Genomic DNA, 21,633 nt, shown 5'->3' with positions numbered 1-21,633 from the left:
AATTTATAATTTATTTTCTATATACAAAATTAATTACATTTTTTAATTTGTGTAAAACAGTTAAAACGACTTATGATTTAAGACGAAGAGAATACTAAATATAAATGTTAGACATTTTAATTTATAAATATTTTTTGTCCCTTAAGTTACAAACATTAGCTACTTTGGTCCCTTAAGTTACAAAATTAAGATATATAACTCTTTTAAATTACATATATTAGGTATTTTGATCCTTCTATCAATATCTAATAATTGTAAGGCAAAATACCTCTTTTTTGATCCTTTAAGTTTGACAAAAATACCAAGGTAGTTCTTTAAGCTTGTTAAGTTTCAAATAAGTTCTTTAAGTGTTTTTAAGCTTTCAATACGTCTTTAAGTTTTTTTAAGTTTCAAATAGATCTTTTAAGTTGTTAGTTTAATGCACTTATTCGAAGTTTTTTTTGTTAAGTTTTTAAGTTTCAATCCTTATTAAAACTTAAAAAACCAACCTGATATTTTTGTTAATCTTAAAGGACTAAAAGAGATATTCAATCTAATTGTAATCTAAAGGTGCCAAATGACCTTTTTCGTATTTTGTTTGGTCCCCCCTCATTCTTAAGTGGTTGGAATTTGAATGGGTACATCGTCACATAGGCGTTAACCATTTCGTTCAGTTTGGTTACATCATCTCTTTCTTTCGAACTCAATATTTGATTTGCTTCAGTTTGGTCAATTTTGCTTCACCGAAATATATATATATATATATATATATATATATATATATATATATATATATATATATTATTGAAAGGAGTGCATGGAGATGGTAGAATCCATAAAATTAAGCTCCTACGAATGTTTTGTTCTGAAGGAGAGTAGGAACAAGGTGTATATATTTTCTGATTGTTTCTCTAATATCTTTTGTGTCACTAATTCGTTTCAAATTAGTGTCTAAACTTGTTTTTTATATGGGTTAGAGTACCACTCATACTTTTTACTTTTATATTATCTTACTTATCTGAAAGAAGAACTTCTTGTTGGTCAAATTATGTGTTACATCTAACATTTTCTTTCTAATTTATGTTTTTATACTTAATTGAAGAAATGTTATCGAGTGTTCTAAAACACTCTTAAATGATGATTTTTTAAGAAAATATGTATAATCAATGTATTAAAAATCGAAATATTTAATTTTTATATAAAATAATTTTTTTTTGTAATCCTTAATGTATACTCGAGACACTCGTTAACGAAATTTATTTACGATTTTCTTATACCGTTCACTCGTTCTGTTCGCGACATACAATACTATTGGTGTTTATTATTAGTTCTACTATTCAACCATTCATTGAAGTTGATGACATGCTCGTTAGCATGTCACCTTCCCCAGCTATGAAGAAAGAGATGTCACACATACCTTCCCTCTCTTCTCCCACTAATATTGCACACATTATTATGGTCTTCTATTGGGTCCCACACCTAGCCCACTCAAAAATCAGAAGAAATAAAAACAATTAAAAAAAGAAAATATCTCATTTGCACTTAAAATTTTACATTTTTCTTCATGGATATCATGTTCTTTTTATGAAAGAAAAAGTTAGTTTAATATTCTTATGAAACAATAATGAAATTAATTAACTATTCCATAACACAAAATCCCAATTCACCGACCATACACATGACAAAGCCAAAATTTCCTATATAAAGCATGCCATAATTCACAACTCTCTCACTCATCATCTTTCAAAAAAAAAAAAACTCTCTCACTCATCAATTTAACTTGCCTCCTCTTCCTTCATCCTTATCCTAATCTCTTCTCACTTCCCAATTCTTCTCAATTAACCAATATATCACTCACCCTTTCTAGTTAAGCAAATCAAACATTTTATACAACCGCCATTATTTTGGTAACATGATTAATATATATATATAGTCTTAGCAACAGCTACCTATAACCAACTATAAAGCCTAGTTCACAAAAAAAAAAAAAAAACTAAGCCTTTCCATTTTTTTGACTCAATTAAAGCTTTTCCATTGAAGTTATATATATTTTTTTACTCAACCATCTAACTTTATATATTTATAGTACAATATATAGTACCCTGCCTAATTAAACACAATCATATATATATATATATATATATTGTTGTATTAAGAGATGGGTAATGGTGATTATGCTTACCCTTCAAGCATGAACGTTGAGAGTGTGCACCGTGTGGCTATACCACCACATCAACCATTTTTTGAGTCTCTAAAGTATTCTGTGAAAGAGACTTTATTCCCAGATGACCCATTGAGAAAGTTCAAGAACCAACCAGCTTCAAGGAGGTTTGTGCTTGCTCTTCAACATTTCTTGCCCATCTTGGAGTGGGCCCCACAATACACCCTTCAGTTCTTGAAATCAGACCTTATTGCTGGGATCACCATTGCTAGTTTGGCTATTCCTCAAGGCATTAGTTATGCAAAGCTTGCTAACCTTCCTCCAATTCTTGGACTTTGTAAGTATAATTTAACTCTAATACTTCATCAACTAGCTAGTAATTGCTATGTAAGAATTTGGATTCTTTGCCACTTATAGCTTGGTCCAACATCTCTCAATGGTTAAAAGTTGAGAATGTGTTGAACACTATTTTGCAAAGGATCTTAGTCGTCTCTCTTATTTGAATACAAAAAATTCTTTCATAAGATGTAATATATCTTTCTCGAAAAGAGAAAATATCATTCTTTTATTGTGTTAACACTTCAATTTACAAAAATGACTGTAATAATATAGAATTCGGTCGAAAGTTAAGTAAGTATAGCCTAACAAAAATTGTTTTATTAATCAGATTCATGTTATTCTAAAAGTATCTTGTGCTCTAAGTAATGGTAAAAGGTTGAAAGTACATATGATATGTCGGGACGCGGGTTTAAACTCACAATCGCTCATATGATTAAGACTCAGTGTGTGTGCAAATTTCATAGTTAGAATTCAAAAGATAAAAAAAAAAAAAAAAACTTAACAAATACATAAATGGCTACATTAAATTATTAGGCCCGTGTATATAGGTGTGTGTTTTCTGAGGGACCGTATATAATAAAATGTGACATAGTTATGATTTCTTCTCTTTTATTTGATTGATTTAATGGGCAGATTCAAGCTTTATACCACCGTTGGTGTATGCAATGATGGGTAGCTCAAGAGATTTGGCGGTGGGAACTGTGGCGGTTGGATCACTTCTGATGGCATCTATGTTGGGTCGTGAAGTTAATCCAATTGAGAACCCAAAGCTTTTTCTACATCTTGCTTTCACAGCTACATTCTTTGCTGGAGCTCTACAGTTATCACTTGGCCTCTTTAGGTACTACTTCATTATGTTTCAAGCTCTAAATAATACCCCTATTATAAAATATGAATTGTTTCAATTTGCATATGAGAAACTTATGAATCCTATATTTCTAGTGGTATCTTTTTTCTTTGAAAATTACAAAAAGAATAATATATACAATGAATTTTAATGTATTTTTTTTTTTATATTAAAACATCTTTATATTATTATATTCTTATCATTTTATTTAATTATTGCTAATCCATTGCCATACTTGCCAACACATATGGTATATAATTCTAACCTTTATTCCCATAATATTCAAAGTTTCTATTAAATTATTTAAAATTTAAATATCAATAATTAATTAGATATTAAAATAATAATTAATATAAATAATAAAAAAAGGATATATTTATTTTAATATAAAAAAAATCTTTATAATACTTCATCATTCTTTAAAAAAAATACTTCATTCATATTATTGCTAAAATTTTATCATCAAACAGAAAGAAGAATTGCAAGCATAATAGTTTATGAGCTAATTAATAAACATATTTTAAATATATTATATTAATATACAATAAACGAATGATGTTTTCAGCAGTTGGCTGTGCTGGAGTTTTTTGTCTTTTTCAATTTATTAATAATTGGTATTGTCAAAACCATTTTGTATTTTGCAATTATGAGATTCATCCTCCACCTTCTTAATGCATATGCTATATTATTATATAATTAATTAAATTCTGGAATAAACAAACTTGTTAAGTGCGATTAGCCTATTTTGTTTTAAATTGTGTGAGTGTGACTAAACAAAAAAAAAATAAAAAATGGTGTGAGTGTGAATAATTGACCTTCATAGCATGTGTAGGAGCATACAATTATTCCTTCACATAACATTATTAATCTTCAAAATCAATGTTAATATTTTGAATGATTAATTAACCCTGTGGAACATAACACAACACCTGACTCGTGCAGGTTAGGGTTTATTGTGGATTTTCTGTCACATGCAGCCATTGTAGGGTTCATGGGTGGAGCAGCCACAGTAGTTTGTCTTCAACAATTAAAATCGATTCTAGGACTTGAACATTTCACACATCAAGCTGATCTTGTGTCAGTTATGCGTTCTGTTTTCACTCAAACTCGTGAGGTACAACTTGTTCAAACTATGGTCTCAAACTATATAGTCTGCATTTTTCATCCACTACAATACAATACAGCTAGATAACTAATTGTCTTATTATTTATTACTCCGTGACACTCTAGTGTGCATTTTTCATCTACTACAATACAACAATACATAACATTATTGTCCACCTGACATGTCACACACCATCATGCATCACCAACATATGTACAGTACAGCTCTAAAATTATTCAATTTATTCTTATAAATAAATTATAATTTTTTTTTTTGTAATAGTAACATTATTAGTTTTTATGGACTTCATTAAATTAATATAAAGAGTTTAATTTTTTTGGGTACAAATATATAGAGTTTAATACAGTTCAAACATACATCTAATTATATAATTATATGTATCAATGTGTTTTTAAAGTGCAACCATGATTTATTTTTTATGATATATATAAAGTGCAAGTTGAAAAGAATTTTTTGATTTAGTTACTTTAATAATCATTAATTAAATTACGAGTTAATATAGAAACATTGCATGCTTTATAAATGATATTCTGAAAACAAATACTCCTACCACTAATAAAAAAAAATAAAAAAAATCTCCTTTTACCTCTCGTGAAGCATTTGGTTGGTTGAATGTAAGCATAATTTTGTTTTCTTACCTAATTCAACTCACTTGTGCAGTGGAGGTGGGAAAGTGCAGTGTTGGGATGTTGCTTTATATTCTTCCTCCTCGTCACAAGATACTTCGTAAGTACTTACCTAACCATCTTAATTAATTATTCTACTCTCTCACACACACATATGGCTTATTCCACATTCCATATAAAAATAGAAATGATATTTGTACAATCATTTTGTGACAATTTTATCTCTTATATTTATATTATATTTTTATTTTCTCTCTATATTGTTTTGATTTCCACGTCAATACTTACTTTGTAAATTTATAACTGTCCCTAAAGTTGTATTCAAACAAGATCAATGACATAAGTGAGGAGATATGATCCTATAACCTTTTTTTGAAGGATGATCCTATAACCTTGTTATTCCTTTTCTTTGCCTAATTAATTAACACCCGTGTTTCTTGGGGTATAATGGAATTTAAAACTAATTAACTTATTCTTTTGATTAACTATATTGTCAATCCTAATTAACATAACTTTACTTTCTTTATAAAATTAGCGAATTTTCAAGGTAATTGACATTAGATCCTGGTAGTATACAATATTACCACACCACATATAGTAGAGAAAATAGTATTTTTATATCATATGTATCTTTTAGCTAAATTAGCTAAACTCGTGGACATTAATTCGATTCCCACTTTAGAACAAGTATTCCATGAATCTGATGGAAATTGGACATAACTTCTTTAAGGACGCTCTTATCATATAATGTTATTTTTACCTTATATTAATCGGAATATCTCAAATAAATAATCCTTAAGTATTCACAAAATTGGAGATGAATGAGTTGACATTCACATGTAATTAAGGACAATTTTCAAAGTGAGACACTTCTTAACACATTTGTGGGGCCTTCATAGTGTAAGTACTTAACATTGTGTTGATATTCTTAAACTCTATGTGGCAATTGTGGACCTATACTAAAATTAGCAACTAGAGTAAGTACTTAACATTGTGGAGCCCTCATAGTGTAAGTACTTAACATTATATGCTTGGAATTTGGAAGATGCTGTTAGACTAGAGTAGCTATATTTTTTTTTCAAGGATAAATTTTCGATTCTACCATCTACTTGCGGGGTCTATTTTAAAGTAAAATACAAACTAATCCATCGAAATTGACATCAGAGATATTAAATCTAAAATCTTAAAAGGAGCACACTTCAATAATCTAAATTAACACCACAACTTCGACCCAAGTTGGTTTAGAGTAGCTATATTGTTTTCAATTTTAAACTTCGATTGATAGACAATTTAAGAACTAAAAGATGATTCTTATCTCAATTTGTTTTGTTGGGCAGAATAATATTTTTTATGATTACAATCAAAATTAATAATTAAGTGATTATTTGTGATTGTGATGACAGAGCAAACGACAACCAAGGTTCTTTTGGGTGTCAGCAATGGCGCCTCTGACTTCAGTTATATTGGGAAGTATATTGGTTTATCTTACTCACGCTGAGAAACATGGCGTTCAAGTGGTGAGTTTTACCATTTTCATAATTATTTTCTTTCACAAATGGTAACACACTTGTGACTCTAACGCACAGTCAAACATGAAAGTTTTGTCACCCATCACAGTCTTTATTCAGTTTTAGATATTAGTCTTTGCAGCTGTGTTGTGCGAGGTTATTCGGTTCACAAAAAAGACGACACTAGTGTTATGAATAGGACATACTCAAAATCATGCCCTACCGTGAACCCATTAGTACAGTTATTGTGGATAGTGTTTTGTTATTGTCGTTTGATTGTGTATTGTTATATCAAATAATAAAGACTTCTAATTCCATTTCTATACACCACAATCAATATAATTTTTGTTGCACATGCATTTGATAGCATTCACTTATTGGTGAGATTTTTTTTCCAATAAAAAAAGTGATTGAATGCACGTATATAAGATTTCTACATGTATAACAATTAGTTTCATTTTTCCCTCAAAAAATAATTTCAACTGATTTTATTATTACAGACCAAAATTGAATAAATAGATTAATGTTTCAATAACTTTTTTTTTTGTTTTTATATGTTAAGTGATACTAATATTATATTTTGAAATCTTGTTGTTTCAGATAGGGGAATTGAAGAAGGGACTAAATCCACCTTCAGCAACAGATTTGGTGTTTGTGTCACCTTATATAGGCACGGCCATCAAAACTGGACTCATTACTGGTATAATAGCTCTTGCGGTGAGTACAACTCAAATTTCATTTCCTTTGTGTGCATTTATATATATATTTTTTTTGCTCTCAATTAATTATGCCAACAAGGTATTGAAAACTGAATTGATGATTATATAGGAAGGAATAGCAGTGGGAAGAAGCTTTGCAATGTTCAAAAATTACCATATTGATGGCAATAAAGAAATGATAGCTATTGGTACCATGAATATTTTTGGTTCATTAACCTCTTGCTACCTCACAACAGGTATAAAAAATTCATTAATATCAATTAGTATAAAATATTCAAATATATAAATACAGTAACCAAATTTCTGCATCAATTGCTAAAAAATGTGACATAGAAGTTGAATGTTGTTTCAGGACCGTTTTCGCGTTCGGCTGTGAACTATAATGCTGGGTGCAAGACTGCAGCATCAAACATTGTAATGGCAATAGCAGTGATGTTGACATTATTATTCCTAACACCTTTGTTTCATTACACTCCTCTAGTGGTACTAGCAGCCATAATTGTATCTGCAATGCTTGGACTCATTGATTATGAAGCAGCAATCCATTTGTGGAAAATTGACAAATTTGATTTTTTAGTATGCTTCAGTGCATATTTTGGAGTTGTTTTTGGCAGTGTTGAAATTGGCTTAATAATAGCAGTATGTATCACTGACTCACTATGCTCAAATTTTTATTCTAAGCCATTTTGTATTTTGATATAAATGTTATTTATTCATTCATATAATTAATATATTGTTTTTGTGAATATGCAGGTTGCAATATCTGTACTTAGAGTACTTTTATTTGTTGCAAGGCCTAGAACATTTGTTTTAGGGAACATTCCAAATTCTGGTGCTTACAGAAATGTAGAACATTATCAAAATGCACATCATGTTCCTGGAATACTAATTCTTGAAATTGATGCACCAATATTTTTTGCTAATGCAAGCTATTTAAGAGAGAGGTAAGTTACTTGGTTGTATGCAAAATATATACTTCCCTTCAATAAAATTGGAAACTTAATAGAAAATTTTGTTCATAGGATCACAAGGTGGATTAATGAAGAGGAAGAGAGAATTGAAGGTGCAGGGAAGACAAGCTTGCAGTATGTTATAATGGATATGACTGGTAAGTTCTTGATTAAGATGTAATTAATTAACAATCAGGTTCCAAAGATTCGAATTCCCTGCAACAGATATTTTCAGCATTCACGCAGTCAAAATATCGGTGGTCATTTGGTCAAGATTGAACAACTCACATTGAAGTTTGATATTTTGATCGAATAATCACCAATATCTCAAATGCGTTACATTTTGGGATCCAAATTCAAAGATTTTCGGTCCAACATGAAAGTTAATTTTATTACAGCTGTAGCAAACATTGATACAAGTGGAATAAGCATGCTTGAAGAGTTCAAGAAGACGGTCGACAGAAAAGGGCTACAAGTAATTATTCACCGCATCTCATCTTTACACAACAAATTTAAATATCAAATTATTTGTCACTTTAGAATATCAGAAGAGTATTAATTGATATTTTGTTCACTTTTTTTTCCCTGTGTTTAGCTCGTTATGGTCAACCCTGGAAGCGAAGTGACGAAGAAGTTGAACAAATCAAAGTTCCTTGATGAAATAGGACATAAATGGGTTTATGTGACAGTTGAAGAAGCTGTTGGAGTATGCAGCTTCATGCTTGGTACACACAAGGCTAACCACATGAAAGATGAATCAGAAGGTTTGAACAGTGTGTAAGAAGAAACAGCAGCATTGTTCATTACCAAGTGTTCATCTTAGCTACTAATTGCTACCACTATAGTTTGTGGCATGATAGTTTCTGAATCATGCTACATAAGATAGAGAGGCACAAATTTGTGCAGGGCTATTTTTATTAATTAATAAATTTCTCTAATTTGCAGCTTAAGTTGGAACTTGGAAGAATGTTTCCAACATAGGTTATTGAATATTTATGTATCTAATTGATTATCTATTTTCAAATAGAAAATAGTAGTTGTTATGAAATTGAAGTGTGTTTTTTTAACTCAAATCTATAAAGTAGAGATAATTGTTTTGTTACTCCATACATTTGAAATTATAGTGTCTTTCAAAACTTATAGATTAGATCCCGAAATAGGTGACTTGTAAAATAAACTTCTATTTTACATTAGTCCTCTAAAAAAATATTAGTGGTCATTAAGCTCGTTCATCCCTTTCCTAAAAAAAAAGTTGGTTCATCCCTCCTCTAAAAAAAAGTTCATGCCTGCAAAAAAAGAATTGGTTCATTATGTACCACAATTCATTTCGACAGTAGTATACTCTCGTAAAACACTGGATGTGGATAGTTGGTCGACTATTAAGTAAAAAGGTTGGGTGTGTATAAATGATTCAATTGATTTTTTTAAAAAGATTGTATTGAGTATTGATCCTTGATGGCAAATTTTTAAGAATCATCATATATGTTATAAAAGTTATTAATTCAATCACTAAATCTAAATTATTAACTTTCCGATTAACATTCTAGCATGAAAGGCAACCATCCTTAAATATTATAGACTATATTTCTATCCAACAAAGAGTACAATGAAACCAATCTAATCACCTCATGGTTCCTTTTATGAAGGTGATCCTCTAAAAAAGTTCACCATATATCTCTACTGTAATCAAATTATTAAAGAAAAAAAAGTTCATTTGTTGCAGTTTTTCATTTTTTCTCTTCAAACAAAATATATTCAGAGTAGATAATACTCCTTTACAAATTTTGATTTAAACAAGTTAGCATAGAAAATACTCCTTTACGAAAAAGAGTCGGTAATTAGTTGTCAATAATTTCCATAGAAAAATTTAAACTCTTATCATCTTATTTGTACAACTCTATATTTTCTCAGGGATGCATGCCACACCGCATTCCAAGCATCCTCAATATTTGTTTATGGTGTAACTTATTCATAATTTTGTTATTTATAAAAGATGTCTCGTTGATCGATTTGAAGTGTGTGAGTGTTGTATATAAACTACTTTTGTCTTGATTTCCAAGCAATGTGAGACTCCTCAATCCAACAAGATACATTTTATAAAGAACAAAACCGTAAAAGGACTTGCACCCAAAACAGACAATACCTTGGAACACGGTGTGACATGCCTGAGAGTGGAATGAAACATTGACAACTTCGCTAAGGAGCAGACATGCAGACTCTCCCTTACCCTTTAGGGGGCAATTGTTCAGGTACACCTTAAAATCCCACATTGCTTGAAAATCGAAGCAAATAATAGTTTATATACAACATTCACACTCCTCAATTTAACGAGACACCTTTTATAAAAGAGAAAATTATGAAAAACTTATATCCAAAATAGACGATACCTCAAAACGCATTGTAGCATGCTAGAGGTGTAACATAACAATATTCTTTCTCTCATACTAACAAACCACTTTTATCACTCAAGGTAAAATTTTCTTTGATCAAAGAGATACAACTTATTGAAAAAGTAGAGCAAAAATATGTTTATTGATTCACTCCATTTGAACCTCCTAGTATTGAAAAAGTAGGATAGTTAAGTTAAAAATTTCCAACAAATACAAATTATTTATTTTAATTATTGGACTAATAATAATACTTCCTTCATGTGGGACATTTTAATTATTGGACTAATAATAATACCTCATGTAGGACATTTTAATAAATAAATAAATCCTAAAAAAGGACAACAAAAACGACCAAAGACAAAAGATAGAGTAAAAACATTTCAATTCAGCTTGACTTCACTGTTCACTTGTCTCAGCTGAAGCTTAACCCATATCTGGGAAGAAACGCTGAATCAATCAATGGCACCCATCCAGAAGAAACCAAAGAAGAAGACAAAATACAAACACAAACAAGTGAGCTTGGTTGTTCCTGTTGAACCCAAAACCAATGAAGTTGATTGGTGGGAATCTTTCTGGCACAAAAATTCTACTGCCCCAGGTTTGGTTTCTTCTCTTTTCTCTTCATTCCATTTCCCTTCAAATTTTCAATCTTTGTTTTCAACCAGAATGAAACCCTTTGTATTATTATCTCACTTTATCATGTCATTCAATTCAATATAGGGATTTTCTTACCACACCCCATTTTTAAAGGGCATTGATATTATCGTTATTCTCCGACAAAAATAATACTCAAACTAGTTTCTGACATTTTCATAATGAGTTAGAGACTAATTTGGCATTCTTATATAAATGCCAGAGATTAAATTGGACGACGAGAAAATTATGAGGGACCGAATTGAGTCTTTACTCGTTAATTAATGTTATTGATATGGATATGATTGTTGCAAAAATGTACACAGGATACTCGGTACCTAATGATGAGTCACAAGGGTTTAAGTATTTCTTCAGGGTGTCAGAGACTACATTTGAATACATATGTTCTCTTGTGAGAGAGGATCTTATATCAAGGCCTCCATCAGGGCTTATCAACATAGAAGGAAGGCTGCTTAGTGTTGAGAAACAGGTTGCTATTGCTCTTAGAAGGTTGGCATCCGGCGAATCTCAAGTCTCGGTTGGAGCTTCTTTTGGAGTTGGCCAGTCGACGGTTTCACAGGTTACTTGGAGATTTGTTGAGGCGCTTGAGGAACGTGCTAAACGTCATCTGAATTGGCCTGATTCCGATAGAATGCAGGAAATTAAGTCTGGTTTTGAAGCGTTGTATGGTTTGCCTAATTGTTGTGGAGCTATTGGTGCAACACACGTCGTGATGACACTTCCGGCTGTTCAAACCTCGGATGATTGGTGTGATCAAGAGAAGAATTACAGCATGTTGTTACAAGGAATTGTTGATCATGAAATGAGGTTCATTGACATTGTGACAGGTTTGCCTGGGGGAATGACATTTTCACGATTATTGAAGTGTTCAACATTTTTCAAGCTCTCACAAAACGGGGAGCGTTTGAATGGAAATGTTAGAAATTTAGGTGGAGATATGATAAGAGAATATGTAGTTGGTGGGTACAGTTATCCTCTTCTTCCATGGCTTATGACGCGTTATGAAACTAGCGGTGGATCAGATTCAATGTCCACTTTTAATCACAAACACGAAGCTGCAAGACTACTTGCGGTGAGGGCACTTTCACTGTTGAAGGGGAGTTGGAAAATCCTTAGTAAGGTTATGTGGAGACCTGATAAAAAGAAACTGCCAAGCATTATCTTGACATGTTGTTTGCTTCATAATATCATTATTGACTGTGGAGACACCTTAGATCCAGAGGTTGCATTGTCTGACCATCATGATTCTGGATACCGAGAACAGTATTGCAAGCAAGTTGATCCTTCAGGAAGAACCGTGCGAGAAAATTTGGCCAAGCATTTACGACATGGAATGCAATTAGATGCTCATGGTACTTCTGCTACCTCTGTCCATCTTATTTAGAATTTGACTTTTGGCCTTGGGATTTTGTTGTTCAACTTAGTTTTATTTGCTTATTGAGAGCTGTGATTAAGTAAAGCTTCTCTTATCCCATTGTCTTTCGTGAATGTTAATTATCAGTATTATTGAAAGAAATGTTGTTATGCATATAGTTCTCAGTGAGCAATAACACACCGGCATAATGAATCCTAATGTCTTCGTTATTATTGTACTTTTGTTGCACAAATGACTTTTATGAGACGAGTTAAACAAATAGAATTCGACTTTTGGCCTCGGTATTCTGTTGTTTAACTTGGGCAGAGTTTCTATTTTTGGTTGAAAGCTGTGATTCAGTAAAGCTTCTCTTATCCCATTGTTTTTGAAGGTTAATTATTAGTGGAAGAAATGTTGCTGTGTATATAGATCTCAGCGAGCAATAACATTCTAGCAAAATAAATCCTAATATCTTCAGTTTTATTGCATTTATTTTGCTGAACAAATGACTTCTAAGAGACGAGCAAAACAAATAAAAATGAAGATAGTTGCATGGCACCATGATGGTGAATATTGTACTAGCCAAGCAATAACTGCACATCTAACCAAGAAGGAAATAAGATAGAGGGGATTTTCAGAAAATGAAACGGCGAAAATTCCATCCTAGCCTCTTCTAGTGAGTGAACGGTACGCTACATGTACAACGGGATCTAACTGTTAAATTAACCCCAGATCCTCTCCATAGTAAGAAAATGCAAGGTTTTGAAACATGTCTAGACTATGAAGGAAAATTTACAAAAAAGAAAGCTAATGTATCATTTGTCTCATGTATTTTAATTTATGCTAAAGTTCTTGCTGACTCAATCAATCTCCCTTAGTGGGTGGCTGCACGCATGCACAGAAGGATGCTTTCTTCTTCTTCAACTTGTGGTAGCTTTTCCTTGTCCCACCATAGAGATAATCTCGCAAAAGGACTCTTGGATTTTGGTCATCAATCATTGCTTTTCCTTTTCCTTTGCTTTCTTTGTCATCATTCAATTTTAGAAGTAAAAATTGCAGCCTTTGCACCTCCAATTGCAGCCGTCCTATTTTTTCAGATCCTCTCCGAGCCTGTTCGGAAACTCTCCTTCTGCTAACACTTCCACTCTCATCCGACACTGTTGTAGACTTCCCAGCAAAAGAGGACGTACCCTCTTCTACGTTCTTCATCAACTTGCGGTTGGCATCAAACAACTTTGTGATGGCCTCCTGAGCAGATTCAAGCTGCCCTTTTGCAGCTTCATACTCAATACCTTTTCCCATTGTGCTCTTCTCAATAATTTCCATCTTGTTTATCAAATCTTGTACGGTGATTTCGAGGTTCATCAACTTTTGAGCATCTGAATCAAGCCTTTCTAAAACCTTCCTCTTATTATTGCCTTCAAGAAGCAGTGGTTGCTCCTGTAGTCTTGAGATCTCTAATTTGTCTACACTCAATTCCTTTTCGATCAAGGACTCTACCGAAGAATATCTATTTTTGGATTCCTTGCTTGGTCTCCTTTGGTAGTATTCAGTTGGTGCAGTGTCCTTCTGTCCCTTGCCAACTGTCACGCCAATAGTGCCATCCTTATCAGCAGTTTCCCACAATTCGAGCATCTGATCATCCGACTCACGAGCTCCTCTCCTACTTTTCCCATGTGTATGATCAAGCATGATGTCTTTTTGCAGAACTTCAATTTCTGCTACAGGAATATCTTGCAATGATTTTCCTGTCTTATGTCCATAAACAGCTCCGAATTGATGCTCCTTTGCTTCATCCATTTGAGTAGAATGCTTGCTTGCTGGAATATTTCCTTGGCACCATCCGATTCCAGATTTTAATACTTGAATCTCTCTCATTTCATCCTTAGGCTTGAAACTTTCATTCATCTGTTTAACAGCCATTTCAATTGCATTAACCCTCTTCTGCATGTCCTGGAAGTCTGGCAGTGCATCTGTTTCTGTAGCATTTTGATCTTTACTTGAATGTGGATCACCTTCAGCGTATTTGATATTTGCCAACTCTTTAATCTGGAAACAAAGATTGACACAGACTATGTTATATATTTATATAGAAAATGAAGCTGGATCCCAATTAAAGAAGACGGAATCAAATTTCACTTTATCACAAATGACCTGCTCCGTTAGCACACGAGTATCCAGTGATCTTAATTTCTACAAAGTTCAAGCATTGAAAGTTAATTTCTTGTATGATATCATTAGATGAGTTTTCATACTCAAAGATGGTTCCCAAAAAAAAAACACAATTAGTTTATTTGATCCAAAAAACACTAAGAAAACACTCCAGAGATAATATGTTAATAGTACCTTTGTTTCTTTGTAGTCATGATGAGGCTTTGCATGTACAAGGGTCTGCATCTCCAAGGATGTTATACAATCATTCAAACCACCGACAGCTGGGACATAAGCAGCCAACTGACCCTGTAATCTCCTGTTTTCACCCTCCAACTTGTTAACTCGTTCTTTCAGCTTTCCACTTTCCATAACTTCGGAGCTGCTTCTGTATTCAAGATTCTCACATGCATCAGCTAGCTCACGGACCTTCCCTTCAAAGAATGTCTCATTGACATTAGAAATCAGCATTCTGGTATAGAGTGTGGCAGCCTGAGATTCCCATTGTTCAATCTCATCTACTCCCTTGAGTAATGCATAACTTATATTTTTTTCTCTCAGTTTAGTTTCTCCAAGTTCTTGATGCAGGTGCCTCATTTCTGCTTCCAACTTCTTATTCACTTCACAAAGAAATCCAAGTTCGTCGTTTTGACAATCCTTGTCCGCGGACAATTTTAAAATTTGACTATCTTGGTCTTCAAGTATCACCTTCGCATCATCATACTTACTCTTCAGATCTTCCACCGATGTTTGCAAAGCTTTTTTCTCATCCTGTAAAGCACTATACATCTCTGCTGCTCCCAAAATCTCATTTTCCTTTTGAGACAACAACTCCTTTCCATTCCTAATCTGACAATTTAACTTATCATTGACAGATTCAACTAATTTTAGTTCAGTGTTAGACACCACAAATGACTCCTTAAGATATGAATTTTCCCTTTGCACATCTTCTAATTTTCCCATCACTATTTTCAATCTCTCCTCAAGGTCGGTATTTACTGAAACAAGTTTATCCAGTTCTTTGCTTAGCTCTTTGAGTGCCGTCAATTTTTCAGTTGCCATTACTTCCATTTTCTCTTCAACCTTGCTTATTGTCAACTTCAATTCTTGATTCTTCTCTACCATCATACGGACCTCTTCTTGCAGTGCTAAGTATTGCTTAGACTTGGTCCTCAATGCCCCATCAAGAGCCTCTCTTTCTGTGACGAGATTTTCAGCCTTTAATTTCAACTGGACAAGGAATGAAACAAGAACTGAATTCTCAATGGCTGCTAGCTGGTTTTCATGAAAAACCGTGACAAAAGAATTCTGTGTCTCTTGAAGTTTGTCATGTACATGGTTCAGAAGTTCCTGGTCTTCTTCAACGTTATCTTCAGACAAATTCTTTCTGTTAGTGTCAAGTGATTTTAACACCTGAAGCAGCCCAATCCTTAGTACGTTAATTTTCTCAGACAACAAATTTGTATCAACTTGCTTTTGAACATTGTCATTCTCCAATTTAGATATCAATCTGTCAGACATTTTGGACGCCTCCAAGAGTCTCTGACTCTCAACTAAAAGGGAAAAGTTTCTTTGCTCCAAATCCCGAATACATTTCTGGAAGATGAAAGTTTCCATTTGAGCATGTACAGCTCTGTCCAGTTCCTCTTCATATTCCTTTTTCTGGTAATTTGCATCTTCTTGTAGAATTTGAATTTGAAACTCCTTCTCAACCAAGTGACCTTCATTCAATTGCACAGTTCTAGAACGCTCTTCCCTCTCAGCATATAATGAAACCAGTAGATCTTCCACTTTTTGAAGTGCTGACTCCCTGTCTGCTTTTAGTTCCAAATGTTGCAGTTCCAATTCACTATGTTGTTTCTCAAGATTTTTCAGTGTTAGACGAGTCATGTTCAATTGCAAATCTAAGGTTTCTTTCTCAGACGCGAGACTAGACTTCTCATGGTCAAGCGACAAGCAAGTCTCTTCTAAAATCTTTGACTTTATCCGTAATCCTTCAAGCTCAGCATTCACATCAAATAGTGAATTTTCTAAAAGGTGGTTTTTTTCCGAGAGCTTCTCCAGCTTTTCGGATGTGGTTTGCAACTGAAAAAACAAGGTTGCCTTCTCAGCAGCAAGAGTGGATTTCTCCTCAAGCAAGGATTCACAAGTTTCTTCCAATACCTTTACTCTTCCTCTGACACTCTCCAGCTCAGTATTCAAAACTGAAAGAGAACTCTCCAAATTCGCATTTTTCTCCAGAAGGTTCTCCATGATCTCCAGTTTTTTGTTGAGAGCTGCGTTCTCTCTTTTGCCAGCCTCACATGTTTCCTTCAGCTTTGAGTTTTCATCTTGCAATGTCTTCACAGATAAGGAAAAGCATTGTAGGTCTAAGCCAGTTGATCTGATCTCCTCCACCGTGGATACGTGTCGTTTGTTGACATCATTAAGCTCTTTTTTCAGACAGTAAATTTCCTGCTGAAGAGCATTTCTTTCATCAATTCGCAGTCCAACTTCCATTTCAAGTAACTTTATTGTCTCCCTCAGGCTTAATATCTCATCCTGCAAATTATTCATAGACAAAGATGAAGATAGTTTGATATCATTCAGAATCTTGTTTTCCTCCTTAGCCTTGTGAACCTCATCCTCTAAAGACTGCTTATGTGATTCCATTGTCTCCAGAATTTCAGCTTTATTATGAAGCTCAGCAGCAAGAGATCTAAGTTCATCTTGAGACTGAGAATGCACATTCTGAAGAGTTTGGAAAGCAGTTTCAGCCTCAATGAACCGCAACCTCTCCTCTTGTATGGAAGTCCAAAGTCTACCCAATTCCTTCTGCTTCTCACAAAGTTCTTCACTTTGAGACCCTATCTTCTGTGCCAAAGACTGCAGTTCAGATTGTAGAGTCTGATTTAATGTTTCCAAGAGAAGACACTTTTCTTCAGAAATATGTATTTTTTCAGCACCGTCGTTTAACTTGCAATTTAGCTCACGCACCTCCTCTTGGGCACAAGAGAGTTTATGCTCCAAACTAGAAATTATCTCCAAGCATTGCTGATAACGAAGAGCTGCATCTTCCTTCTCTTTGGTAAGTTTACCAATTTCTAACTTCATGTCATCAATTTCATTTTTAGCTATTCTAGCTTGCTCATTAGTTCTCCTCGCGTTCTCCTCGGCTTGTACTAATTTCATCTCCAGTTTTGACAATGTCTCCAATGACTGGCTATACTGAAAAAGGGCAGCTTCCTTTTGACCATCTAATCTTTCAAGGTCTGTCTTTAAGGATTCAGCTTCAGTTTCAGCTATGGTAGCGCGTTCATTAAGTTCTCCTAAATCCTTTTGAGCAGAAGAAATATTTTTCTCAAGATTACATATTTTCTCTAAGCACTGCTGGTACTGAAGAAGATTACTTTCTCTTTCAGCTTGCAATTCAGCAAGGGATTCCTTCAAGGTTTGAACTTCAGCTTCAGCTTTGCTGGCTCGGTCATCAAGTCCTTGAGAATTCTCTCTTGCACGAGACATTTCTGATTCCAGATTAGATAATCTTTCCAGACTCTTCTGATACTGAATCAAGTCATCTTCCTTTTCACTTTCCAATTTAGCAAGGGCCATCTTTAACTCCAAAATTTCTGTCTCGGTTTTGGTCATCCGCTCGGAATCAGATAAGACATGATTCTCAGTATCATGGCTTCCATTGTTTAGTCCATTAGTTTCCTCTGGGTCAAAAAAATTGAGCCCCCTTCTAGCACGCCCTTCTGCAAACTTTACATGACTTATTGATTCTCCTGTCATGAAAAGATCATTGAGCTGTTTCAAACCCTTTCTGCTTATTGCAGTATCTGTTTCATGAGTAGAAGGATCCTTTTGCAATTCATCCGAGTCAGAAAATGCATGTGAATGGCGGGTAGCATCTGGCGTATGTGGCTCATTCTCCATGGAAGGATTGTTGGCATGTAAATCATCAGTTGGTACTGGTGGGACTTGATTAGGAAATGCTTCAGCCATGGTACGATGGGCCTGGCGAATCACTCCAGTTGCATGATCATATCTCTCAGCCAATGCTCGGTATGCCCGGTAAAACTCTTCAACCAATTTCATAAGCTCTGGACGCTTCTTGTAATACATTTCTGCCCTTCTGGCAAAGGAATCTGCGTCTAATTCGATAAGCTTGATCATTTGCTTCACCTTGACATCCATATCTGTTCATGACCAGACATCATTATGATATAAATTAATGTGTTCAAGGGCAGCAAATGGATGTAAACATACAATTTCCAGTTTACAATAGAATGATGATTGCCACATCTCTTCTGATCTAAGTGATTATGGAAATAGATGCTACAAGTGAAAGGAAAGAAGTAAAACAGATAGTAGATATGCTTTATTATCATTTGTAGACTACATACATACAGGGCAAAACTGATAGTTTACAATACTTGTAGAAAAAGAAAATAATTTCAATGAGAAAACATTCAGCAGCAAAGATTCAGAAAGGTGTATAAAAATAATTTTGTGGAATACTTCCTTATATCCCTTGATAAGGTACCAAATCGAGTGCATCATGAATTGTAAGTAAATTTGGAAGTTAAACTGGAAACTGATTTATTCAATGTTTGGTATCACAGTAAATTTACTGAAATTACGGTGAGCCTCCCTGATTTTGAAAAGCTACATAGTGCAGCTCTAGCAAAATCATGGCGGCTCACCGTGATTTCAGTGAATCTAGCTTGTTAAAATCAAGGTGGCTCATCGTGATTTTGGCAAATCCAATGTGATACTAAACATGCACATATACCTGGATGTATCATTTTCCAAAACATTTTCAAAGGGTGAAACTGAAATATGTATAGATTCTTTTGTAAGCCATCGATCCAATGTCAATAATTATGTATGAATCTAAGATAGCAAAGGAATAGAAAACTATTTTTTCTGAAAAAATAGAAGAAATCGATCAATTAGGTTTTGTTTCAGGTTTAACAGAACCTCTTTCACCACTTAAACCGTTAATGTGTCAGAAGGCAATGAATAATAACCAAGTTAGCATAGTAAGCATTACCTGTGAGATTTTCTTGGAGCCATTTTGAGTTCTTGGGGCTTATGTGACTGTCCCACCACCATGAATACTTTTTGTTAGATTCACTATGGGACAGAGCTGCCATCACCACCAGATCAGGCTAGAACACAAACACTGTCTCTTCTGATGTTAATTCAATGAAGTAAAACCAGAACCACTTTATACAATCACACAATCAATTTCCCTTGCTGCTTGCATAAAGTCATTTGAAATAAACAAAAACAAATGGAATGCAAATAGTTTAGTTTCAGTTAAATCACAACCATGTCCTTTTTTCCCTCATCAAGTCAAAATTAAATGACACAAACAACAAAATAAAAATAAAAATACCTGATCAGTTACACTCTCAGTCAAGTCTCAAATTCCAAGAATCAAGGAACAAATATCTGACACACTGGGATCGGTACTGCTCAAACACAAAATTCCAAACAAAGTTATCAGAATTTTCCCAATAAACAAGAACATAAATTTTCATTTGTCAGAAGAAAGGCAAAATTAAAATAAAATAATAAAAAAACTGCTGTCGTTTTTTTTATGAAGATGGAGAAACATATAATTCAAACCATAAAATATTTTCAGTTTAAATTTTTTGATAATTGAGATCATATATATATATATATATATATATATATATATATATATATATATATAACAACTAAAACAAAAAAAAAAAACACATAATTCAGGTAAAAATTACTTACAGAAAAATAAAAACAAAAACCTGATCAAGTCATTCTATTCCAAATGACATCATCATCCATAAACAAGTTCACCCCATGTTGTGTTTTAGATCTCTTCTATGTAATGTGAACAATGTTGTTTATTTGTGTGTTTCTCACTTTCCTCCTTTCTCTCACTTTTGTGATGCTTTGCTTTTTAGGCACTATAGGTTGGTGGTACTGTCCCTAGGCATCTCAGAACTTAGTAAAGTGAAAAAACAAAACAAAAACATATACAAAAACAAAGTTGGCGAGTGTAAAAGGAAACAAAACCGACCAAAAAGGAATGATGGAAGAAAAAAGGAAAGTAAAATAAAATATTATATTATTTTATTAGTAAATGATTTAGACTAAGATACTCACATTCTTTGCCATGATTTGAACGTGGATGATAGTATGTAACTGTTACGGAAATAAATATCAAATTAGGATAGCGTTTGGATTCTCAATTTATTGTATTTATTTTTGGGTTTCTTACACTTTATGTCAAAGAAAATAATAACAATAAATAATTATGATAGAAAAAGATAAGACTTTTTTTTAGGAGAAAAAGATAAGACTTAACAAGTGTTCTAATATATTAATTAAAATAATATAAAATAACATTTTAATATATAGTCAAAATAAATTAATATTATGTCAAAGAAAATAATAATAAATAATTATGACAGAAAAAGATAAGACTTAGCAAGTGTTCTAATATATTAATTAAAATAATATAAAATAACATTTTAATATATTCAGTAAAAATAAATTAATATATTAGAAATGCATATTATTCATAGTACCTACTTTTTTTTTTTTGAGAGCATTCATAGTATCTACTTTTGAAAATAGTTAAAATATCGTTTGTATGAAAAAAAAAGTTAAAATATTTGATGAGTGTAGTCAATATTAACTGCATATTTGGTAGTTGAAAATAATAATAAACTTTGATGATTAGAAAAAGTGATAAACACCAGTTGAAAATTTTAACCCAACAAAGTTATCGATTGAACTATCTCTTACAAACAGAGTAAATTGATTAAAAAATTGTTCGTAAAAAGTTGTGATCTAA

General features: G+C 33.0%; 3 protein-coding genes across 6 annotated transcripts; 2 read left to right on the top strand and 1 right to left on the bottom strand.

Moving 5' to 3' along the window:
- Positions 1-1,709: 1,709 nt before the first annotated feature.
- Positions 1,710-9,322, top strand: LOC25499155 (sulfate transporter 3.1). Its single transcript, XM_013594328.3, has 12 exons — positions 1,710-2,477; positions 3,113-3,320; positions 4,269-4,440; positions 5,113-5,178; positions 6,482-6,595; positions 7,187-7,303; positions 7,415-7,541; positions 7,658-7,944; positions 8,059-8,249; positions 8,328-8,413; positions 8,654-8,730; positions 8,851-9,322. Exons 1-12 carry the CDS (start codon positions 2,138-2,140, stop codon positions 9,034-9,036), a joined length of 1,971 nt encoding a protein of 656 aa, XP_013449782.1. The 5' UTR covers positions 1,710-2,137; the 3' UTR covers positions 9,037-9,322.
- A 1,695-nt stretch (positions 9,323-11,017) lies between these two features.
- Positions 11,018-12,971, top strand: LOC112416416 (protein ANTAGONIST OF LIKE HETEROCHROMATIN PROTEIN 1). Its single transcript, XM_024770178.2, has 2 exons — positions 11,018-11,243; positions 11,605-12,971. The coding sequence occupies exons 1-2, from the start codon at positions 11,105-11,107 to the stop codon at positions 12,681-12,683; spliced, it is 1,218 nt and encodes a 405-aa protein (XP_024625946.1). The 5' UTR covers positions 11,018-11,104; the 3' UTR covers positions 12,684-12,971.
- A 215-nt stretch (positions 12,972-13,186) lies between these two features.
- LOC25499154 (protein NETWORKED 1D) lies at positions 13,187-20,812 on the bottom strand. Of its 4 annotated transcripts, none has more exons than XM_013594327.3 (6): positions 20,559-20,812; positions 20,188-20,263; positions 19,840-20,045; positions 15,000-18,982; positions 14,793-14,846; positions 13,187-14,702 (listed from the first exon to the last, which is right to left on the bottom strand). In XM_013594327.3, exons 3-6 carry the CDS (start codon positions 19,940-19,942, stop codon positions 13,518-13,520), a joined length of 5,325 nt encoding a protein of 1,774 aa, XP_013449781.1. In that variant the 5' UTR covers positions 19,943-20,045; positions 20,188-20,263; positions 20,559-20,812; the 3' UTR covers positions 13,187-13,517. The 4 variants fall into 4 exon arrangements, with proteins under 4 accessions (XP_013449781.1, XP_024625944.1, XP_024625945.1 ...); XM_024770176.2 differs by having other exon boundaries at positions 20,579-20,812; XM_024770177.2 differs by having other exon boundaries at positions 14,808-14,846; positions 20,559-20,811.
- Positions 20,813-21,633: the final 821 nt, after the last annotated feature.

The sequence above is a fragment of the Medicago truncatula genome, chromosome 7, assembly GCF_003473485.1.
Source record: "Medicago truncatula cultivar Jemalong A17 chromosome 7, MtrunA17r5.0-ANR, whole genome shotgun sequence".
Lineage (NCBI taxonomy): Eukaryota > Viridiplantae > Streptophyta > Magnoliopsida > Fabales > Fabaceae > Medicago > Medicago truncatula.
Note: the sequence above shows the minus strand (reverse complement) of the source record. Positions and strands in the feature narration are given on the sequence as shown.